Source organism: Pelobates fuscus, chromosome 8 (genome assembly GCF_036172605.1).
Source record: "Pelobates fuscus isolate aPelFus1 chromosome 8, aPelFus1.pri, whole genome shotgun sequence".
Classification (NCBI taxonomy): domain Eukaryota; kingdom Metazoa; phylum Chordata; class Amphibia; order Anura; family Pelobatidae; genus Pelobates; species Pelobates fuscus.
The window spans coordinates 115,423,000-115,433,000 of record NC_086324.1 but is presented as its reverse complement, the minus strand read 5'-3'; the positions used below and the strand labels follow the sequence as shown (position 1 = coordinate 115,433,000).

The 10,001-nt window shown below is 40.8% G+C and overlaps 1 protein-coding gene across 1 annotated transcript in view; it reads left to right on the top strand.

Moving 5' to 3' along the window:
• GTF3C1 (general transcription factor IIIC subunit 1) overlaps window positions 1–10,001 on the top strand; it is a 135,111-nt gene that overhangs the window by 27,572 nt on the left and 97,538 nt on the right. The window contains exons 3-4 of the mRNA XM_063430237.1: window positions 718–891; window positions 8,944–9,087. Coding sequence (XP_063286307.1) covers window positions 718–891; window positions 8,944–9,087 — 318 coding nt within the window. The remainder of the gene's footprint in view (window positions 1–717; window positions 892–8,943; window positions 9,088–10,001) is intronic.

Genomic DNA, 10,001 nt, shown 5'->3' with positions numbered 1-10,001 from the left:
GTTCTGTTTAATTAAGATTTTCTTATCCCCTGCTATGTTAATAGCTTGCTAGACCCTGCAAGGGCATCCTGTATGTGATTTAAAGTTCAATTTAGAGATTGAGATACAATTATTGAAGGTAAATTACATCTGTTTGAAAGTGAAACCAATTTTGTTTTCATGCAGGCTCTGTCAATCATAGCCAGGGGAGGTGTGGCTAGGGCTGCATAAACCGAACCAAAGTGATTTAACTCCTACATGACAGTGAAATTGCAGGGGAATGATCTATACTCTAAAACTGCGTTATTTAGCTAAAGTAATTTAGGTGACTATAGTGTTCCTTTAACTCTTGCAGTGTCATTTGCACGGAGCTTGTGTGCATATGATACCTCTGCCTGAAATGGTGCATGCACGGGTGCAGCATTTCTGTATTAGATGCCGACTTGTGCACACCATAGGCCTCATGGGGCTGCAAATACACAACCGCATAGAAGCACACGAGGTTAGAACGTTATTTGCTTCCATCCTCTTCTACATTCTTTACCCCCGTAAACACTGCAGTAGGGTTTATATAAGTAAAGTAACAAGGAAATATCACAACTTCGAAGTGACAATTCTGATTATCATACATCCTTTTTCAGAATTAGAAACTAATATCCATGTATTCTGAGGTGGAATGATTTATTGATAATATTGTGCAGAGCTTTAGTTTTTCACTTTGAATATTTTTTTTTCCAGATGGGGAGAAAAACTTGTTATCGTTGGTTCCCAGGTCTTGCGCAAGAGAACTTTAATTGGATGGGAAGGTGATCCTTCGTTAGAACTCCCAGACTATTCATATTGTATTCTTGAAAAAATAGGAAGGTCAAGATGGCAAGGGGAACTTCAGAAGGACCTGCAAGTAGTATTCAAGTATGTTTATACACATATAGTGTGTGTCTGCATATATGTATAATTTTGTTCTTTAACCCCTTAAGGACACATGACATGTGTGACATGTCATGATTCCCTTTTATTCCAGAAGTTTGGTCCTTAAGGGGTTAAGCCTTACATTTGCTATAAATGAATTGTTGTACAGTAGTGAAATAAAACATTTCTTGAATAACTCTAAAGTGGGGCCACTTGTCTCAAGAATTGTTGAATTCTAGGTGCATAAATAACATGTGTTGAGTGAATTAAACGGATAATATAGTGCCAGGAATACACAGTTGTATTCCTAGCACTATTATTCCCCCCTCCCTCACCTTATCCTAGCGCCTATGTCCCTCTGCGCTGGGTTGACTCTCCGACGTCCCGCACCGAGCTGGCTCTAATGTGCATGTGCAGCAAATGCCACATGCGCTTTAGACCTCCCTACAAAGGAAACAATCTGATGCTTGGTTTCCTCATTCAGAGCATGAGGGTGTCTACCGTCAGATACCGGACTAAAGGCCTGTTTCAATCCAGCAAGCCCTCTAGTGGCTGTCTGGTAGACAACCACTGGAGGCAGACTTAGAGCTGCAATGTAAACATTGCAGTTTCTGTGGAACTGCAATGTTTTACACTGCAGCACTAAGTGCAAAATTGACACTGTACCCAGACCACTTTAATGAGCTGAAGTGGTCTGGGTGCCTATAGTGTACATTGAAAGCCTAAACTTTTTAGGACACACCTCATGTGGCCACGCCTTATTATCCCCATATATACGCAATGCTTTGCAATTTCCAAAAAAAAAACCATCCAAAGTAAAACAAAAGAAAAAAACCCCACAAAGATAAGAACACTAAATTTGGTCAAGTTTTTGAGACTAAGTGCCTACTAAAAGACACTGAACACCTTTTTTTGAATCCCGTGGATAGTCTACTTTTGCAGATGGGTGGCCATGATGGGGATAACATTAATTCCTGAGCTTCCATACTGCCTCAAAGGATGAATAGGCACAGCAAATAAATATTGTCAAATTGTATCAATAATATGGGTAGTCTGTGTTTTTACGTATATCTAACGATTCAAATTCTCCAATCACACATTCTGTCAAAGCTGTCTCCTGTAACCAGAATTAACATCCTCACAGTGGAAATAGATTCTGTCAAAATTAAGTTGTTTTTCCAGACTCAAAAAGAAAAACATTGAACATTATGCTAGCTTTAGTGTACTAATAATCTAAATTTTAATAATGACAGGAGGCAAGTATCCCCCGCCCCCCCCCCCCCCCCCCCCCCCCATGGCTTCTATTGCTTTACCTTCCCTTGAGCTGGGTTAGCCATGCACTTATTACATGACAGGAGGCTTCATATTTTGCAGTTTTAACATTAAGGTATTAAAGACAAGCCGGCATGAGAAGACGGGCGGAAGTAAAATTTCCGAAAGGGGGTTTCCCGTTACCTGTCTGCCGCAACTAAAATGTCCGATAAGGAGGCCCCTGCCTCAAGGGCGGAAGAGGCTGCTGCACCCCGGACAGAGTAAACCCCAAATGAAGGGTTAAAAGCCATCGGACCAACGTGGTAACCGATACCCGCCCATATGTTCTAAAATAAGGCACCAACAATTGTCTGGATGAAGGAGTTTCAAGCGTGGTTGTTGCTGTCACGTAGGCTTGTAGTGTCTGGACCACAAAGTTGGGGTTCCGACGAAAAACCCCCCAAAAAACTGAAAATTGCAGTTGAATTTGACATGGTACGTCGGAATACCTGAAAAGTGACCCCTTCTGGAGAAAATGAGAAAGCGTCGATGTAAAAGGCCCGAACATCCGAAATCCAATGGAAATAAACTTAACACAAAAGGAGTGTAAATTTTGCAGTTAATTGTCGTAATGACAATTTATCGTGAGATCGGGGAACTAGGGTTGACTCTGCCACCGAGGTGCCACCAGGAGGATGGTCAATTCTTGCAATCTGATGTGATGGATCACCCTCGCAATCATTGCGAATGTTAGAAATTCATAAGCCCCTTTGGGTGGCCAGTTCTGCAGGAATTCATCTCCCGCGAAGCTTCCGGGTCTGGCAGCCAACTGTAGAAAATTGTCAGTTGCCGGTTGGTGCAAGACACAAAGAGAGAGATTCTGAGCAGGCCCCTCGATCGGTTCAGCAAATATGTGCAGATCCAGTTGCCAATCGCTGCTGTCTCTCCAGTGTCGGGAGAACCGGTCTGCTGTCAAGTTGGTTTCTCCTGTCCTGTGTTCCACCATTAACCTGATCTTGGATGGGAGGCAATACTCGAAGATTTCCTTTGTGAGTTCTGTCAGCGTCTGAGAGCGAGTGCCACTTAGGTGATTGATGTATCGAACTGCGGAGATATTGTCCATGCACAGTAGGATACAATAATCACATCTCCCTTTTGCTAGGTTTCAGATGGCGAAAGCACCTGCCAATAGTTCCAGGCAATTGATGTGCAGGGCAAGTTCTGCTGTCGTCCAGACACCGCCAATGGCTGTCTGTTCATCGGTGGCCCCCCATCGACTGGTGTCCAATTCTGGGACAGTCTGTCCATTCCATGCCTGCATACATTTGAGTCACCATCGAAGTTCTAGCCGTACTTCCTCTGTCAGGGGGACAGGTTGGTCGTACGTGGGGTTTCTCCTGAGGAAATTCGTTTTGAGGCGTTGCAAGACTTACCCCACATAGCTTGATTAAAAACTCGGTTTAAGGGTTTAAGATACATATAAAAGATGATAAACAAAAAATACAGTATAGTGCAGATGGTACATAAAATGGAACATAATATATAGTATTGAAGTCAGGACACTCAAATTTCAAGGAGCCCGTGTGTGAGTACTGAGTCCGTAATCAAGCTGGTATGCTTTTATGGCAGCACCACACCTCCAATACATTGTAAAGGGAATCTCAAAAAGGACACATAAGAGACAAGCCAATATGTAGTCTGTTAACCCCTTAAGGACAGAGCTTCAGAAGCTTGTCTTTCACTTAATGACTACGGCATTTTTTGCTATTTGCGTTCAACTGCAATTTGCATTTTACTAATTTATTGCACCAACACATATTATATACCGTTTTTTAAAGGACAGAAAGGGCTTTAATTTGATGTAACACATATATATATATATATATATATATATATACCGTATATACTCGATTATAAGCCGAGTTTTTCAGCACATTTTTTGTGCTGAAAAACCCCAACTCGGCTTATACTCGAGTCAATAGTCTGTATTATGGCAATTTACATTGTCATAATACAGACTGGGGCTGCAGAGATGTTACTTACCTCTCCTGCAGCTCCTGTCAGCTCTCTCCTCCTCCGCGCCGTCCGTTCAGCACCTCGGTCAGCTCCCAGTGTAAATCTCGCAAGAGCCACGGCTCTCGCGAGACTTACAGTGTGAGCTGACAGAAGAGCTGACCGGACGGCGCGGAGGAGGAGAGAGCTGACAGGAGCTGCAGGAAAGGTAAGTAACAGCTCTGCCAGCCCCCCTCTCCACCCCACTGAACTGCCAATGCCACTGGACCACCAGGGAAGGAGAGCCCCCCTCCCTGCCATGGATCAAGCAGGGAGGGGGGAAGAAAAAAAACATTAATAAAAATAAAATAAATAAAATAATTAAATTAAATATAAAATAATAATAAGAAATAATAAAGTATGAAAATTATTTAAAAAATAATAATAAAATTGCCCACCCCCCACCAAAGCTCTGCAACACACACACATACACACATACACATACACACACTGCACTCATACACACATACACACATACACATACACACACTGCACTCATACACACACGCTGCACACATACACATGCTGCACTCATGCACACATACACACGCTGCACTCATACGCACACGCTGCACTCATACGCACACGCTGCACTCATACGCACACGCTGCACTCATACGCACACGCTGCACTCATACGCACACGCTGCACTCATACGCACACGCTGCACTCATACGCACACGCTGCACTCATACGCACACGCTGCACTCATACGCACACGCTGCACTCATACGCACACGCTGCACTCATACGCACACGCTGCACTCATACGCACACGCTGCACTCATACGCACACGCTGCACTCATACGCACACGCTGCACTCATACGCACACGCTGCACTCATACGCACACGCTGCACTCATACGCACACGCTGCACTCATACGCACACGCTGCACTCATACGCACACGCTGCACTCATACGCACACGCTGCACTCATACGCACACGCTGCACTCATACGCACACGCTGCACTCATACGCACACGCTGCACTCATACGCACACGCTGCACTCATTATACACACACTGTAAATAAATATTCAATTAATATATATATTTTTAGGATCTAATTTTATTTAGAAATTTACCAGTAGCTGCTGCATTTCCCACCCAAGTCTTATACTCGAGTCAATAAGTTTTCCCAGTTTTTTGGGGTAAAATTAGGGGCCTCGGCTTATATTCGGGTCGGCTTATACTCGAGTATATACGGTATATATAAATGCTTATTTATTATAAAAAAAATACAGAAATATGCAAAAAAATGAATTTTTGTGTTTTTTTTTTTTACAGTTTTTGCAATAATAATGTGTACATAATTAGTGCAGGTTAAGGAAAGTAATTAAAAATAAATTCATTTAGTAGTTCTGAATTACAAAATATATAATGTGTCTGGGATTTTCAGTTTTTTTTGGTAGTTACAGGTCACAAAGCACAAGGAGTAAAATAAACTTTTTATGTGGAGCGATTTTAGAATTTGGTATGTTTGTCTTGTAAGCCTAATAGCCATAAAAGAAAACAAAATTGCCACACAAAAGTATATATTTATATAAAGTAGACACCACAGGCTATTTACCTAAGGTTGTTTTGACACTTTCTACATAGCCATTTTACCGCCAACCTCTGCTAAATATTGGAGTAAAATTGTGTTTTTTGGGGTTTTTGGCACACAAACTTATAACAAAGAACTTCTCATGTGTATTTTGTAAAGTTGGTGTGTGCTATCCTTGTACAAAGTTTTATTATGTGTTCAGTTACTTCTGCTGAGTACAACGGTACCCCCATTGTATGTCTTTGGCACTATTTCGTGAAGCTACAGTGCCATATAGGAGACCTGTCCTTTTCAGTATTCACAGTAGAATTTTGAGAGACGGATTTAATGAGCCTATGCTTCCATTTGGGGTATTATAGTAGTTTGACTGTTCAAAAAAACCCCACAAAGGCCTACTATTTGTAAAAGTAGACACTCCAGGGTATCTCATAAGGTGCATATTGTGCCTTAACATGCCCCCATTTTTTTACCATTACATGCCAAAGTATGTGGTAAAAAATAATTTTGTGCATATTTTACATACGGATTGCATTTTTGCTGGGCATTTTGTATATTTCATGTGTGCCACTAAGTTCAAACCCCCCAAATTATGCTCAGCTAAGTCTTCTGAGTAAAAGGACACCCCCATTGTATGTCTATGGCACTATTTTGTGAAGCTACAGTGCCATATAGGAGACCAAGCCATATCAGTTTTGACCGAACTTTGAATTTTGACGCCGGGCCTATGTGCAATTTCCAAGCATCTTTGCAGGTTTTAAATTCAAACTACCCCACAAAGGCCTACCATTTCTTAAAGTAGACACCCCAGGGTATTTCAAAAGGCATATTTTGAACCTTAGCGTGGGATCATTTTTCCGCTAGCGTGTACCAGGTGTAGTGGTTATAAGCGTTTTTTTCTGCCTTTTTGACACACAAAGTGAGTTTGCACAGTATATTTTGCAAACCATATGTGTACTACCACTGTATAATACTTCATATTTTGCTCAGCTATGTCTGCTGAGTACAAAAATACCCCCGTATGTACCTTTGCCAGGTATATGTGGACATCGGAGGGGCACATTTGGGACACAACCATTCCATTTTTTTTTTCAAACTTTAAATTTTTACGCTGTGCCCATGTCCCATTTTAGAGTATTTTACCAGGCTATATAAACCAAATACCCCATAAAGCCATACCATTTCTTAAAGAAGACATCCCAGGGTATTTCAAAAGGCATATTTTGAACCTTAGCGTGGGATCATTTTTCCGCTAGCTTGTACCAGGTGTAGTGGTAATGAGCGTTATTAAATGTATTTTTTTACTTTTTAAAACTATTTTTTAAACTTTTGTTTTGATTATTCATTTTTTTAAAGTTTCCTAAACTTTCGTAAAACTTTTTTTTTTCTAGATTTAACCCACCCCAGCTAGCAAAATATTTAATTATACAATATTTAAATTAGTTAATTAAATACATTTAACCCCTGAGGGTTAAAAAATAAATAAAAGTTAATCGTCAGGAGTTAAAAAAAAAAAAATTAGAACAGTATAATACTGTGATCTGTATTTTGATCACTGTAGGCAGTGATCGACTGGCAGGGAAGGGGTTAAATTTGGGTTAAAAAATGGGTAAAGGGGGGTGGGATTTCAATTTTACTATTTATTTTTTTTCCACCAGGGGGCAAGATCACTGAAGATCTGTTTCCCTGCACTTCACACAGAACCAGGAAGTGCAGGGAGGCGGAGGTGAGTATAGAGAGCACATGTGCCCTCTCAGACATGCTGTCAGAGCGGGCACATGTACTGGGGCAGCCCGATCCGGTGCTCCCGGTCTGCCTCTAATGCAGAGGCAGACCGGAGCACCATTAACCCCACGATCGCAGCGATTGCGGCGATCTGGGGTTAATTTTAACGGGTGACGGACGAGGTCCGTCACTCGTCATTAACGCATTCCCCTGAGTGACGGACCTCGTCCGTCACTCGTCGTTAAGGGGTTAAAACTGGGGGTGAAGGTGTTAATAAAATAGGGGTCTCACCTTATTCTGAGCCTAGCAATCCTGACTCTGAGGTGTGCGTTTACTGTGCCAATTTAGTGGGGATGGCACTATCCCTATGAATATTCCCGGAAGCTCCAAAAGGACTTGAAACTGCTATGTTTGCATCTGAAGGGTTAGAACCCGAGGGACCTTGCACCCAGACCACTTCATTGAGCTGAAGTGGTCTGGGTGACTATAGTGTCCCTTTAAATCACTGTTTCTGTTTATGCAGCTCTTTCTACACCTCCCCTGGCTCTCACTGACAGAGCCTGCATGAAAAAAAAATTGGTTTCACTTTCAGTCAGATGTAATTTACCTTAAATTATTGTATCTCAATCTCTAAATTGAACTTTAATCACATACAGGAGGCTCTTGCAGGGTCTAGCAAGCTATTAACATAGTAGGAGATAGTAAAATCTAAATTAAACAGTGCTTGCAATAAAGGAAGGCAAAACATTAGATGAAGTGTTTAGGAAGGCTGTGCAAGTCACATGCAGGAAGGTGTGACTGGAGTGCATATTGAAAGCGATTTAACTCCTAAATGGCAGAGAATTGAGCAGTGAGACTGCAGGGGCATGATCCACACACCAAAACTGTTTCTGTAAGCTAAAGTTGTTTTGGTTACTATAGTGTCCCTTTAAATAAAACAAGACAAGCCCTAAGTGTTAGATACACAATATTCTGACCTGACTTGTGATGGAGCAGCAAAGAAAGAGGAAGTGCCTCAGATGGAGGGGCATGTTATAATATCTGCCTGTTTTTGATTGTTTCCTTTTTTTCTATATGTTCTTTGCTGCTATGGAGTAGTAAAGGAAGTTAATGCAAAATATACAATCTCTCGTCATGTAATAAATTCTATTGCTTTCACCAAATATCTATCTTAGCCAATCCTAGCTAACTATATCCCTCCCCTCCCCTCCTCCCCCCCCCCCCCCGTTCAGTTTAGTAACTGAAGGGGTGATGCCGTGGGAGGGGGGAGCAATGGAGGGGGGCACTGTTGGAACCTGTAGTGCCAAGAAAACTGCTGAACTGGTGGTTTGTTTTTCTTTTTACAGATAGGTATTATATATTGTAACGAAGGCCATAACAGGAAGCTTATCCTCTTGCTATAATAATGGTATATTCAGTTATTTAGTTTGTTGGTCTCTATTATTGTAATGTGTGCTTTGTGTTTTGTTTTGTTTTTTTAGAGTTGATGCAGGAAAAATCCATTATCTAAGACGACCACTGGATAAAAATGCTCTAATAACAATGCAGTCACATGTAATAAAGCTATCAAATGGGATTCAGCAGCATTCATTACTTTTGCTCCTGAAAAAATTTCATGTTGACAGGTATAGAGGATAACCGTTCAGTGTACATGTTTGTTTTTTATGAATGTTGTGGAATTTTTTTTTTTTGCCTTTCTTTTTTCAGTTTTTCCACACACGAGAAGGATTTGGGAATTGTTATAGACAACAAATTAGGCAGCAATATGCAATGTCAGGTGCTAAGGCCAGTAAGATTTTGTCATGTATAAATAGGGGCATACATTCTCGGGATGAAAATATAATTTTGCCTCTTTATAAATCGCTGGTAAGACCACACCTTGAATATGCTATGCAATTTTGGGCACCTGTTCTAAAGAAAGATATCATGGCACTAGAAAAAGTGCAGAGACCAGCTACAAAATTGATAAAAGGAATGGAGCATTTTAGTTACGAAGAAAGGTTAAAACATTTAAATCTCTTCAGTTTGGAAAAACTGCGCCTGAGAGGGGATATGATAACATTATACAAATATATTCAGGGCCAGTACAAACCATTATCTGGAAATCTATTCATAAACAGGGCTATACATAGGACACGAGGTCACACATTTAGGCTGGAAGAAAGGAGATTGCATCTAAGGCAAAGAAAAGGGTTTTTTTTTTACAGTAAGAACAATAAGGATATGGGATTCTCTGCATGAAGATGTGTTTTTTTCAGTCTATACAGATGTTTAAACTGCAATTGGATAAATACTTGCAAAAACATAACATACAGGGATATAATTTCTAATTAGTGGGGTAATAGCTGCTTGATCCAAGGAGACTAATGACTATTTTGGGGTCAAGAAGGAATTTTTTCAGAGTTTGTTGCAAAATTGGAATCACAGACTAGGTTTTTGCCTTCTTTAGGATCAACAGCAAAAACATATGTGAGGAAGGCTGAATTTGATAGACGCAAGTCCCTTTTCAGCTATGTAACTATGTAATTTCAATTAAATA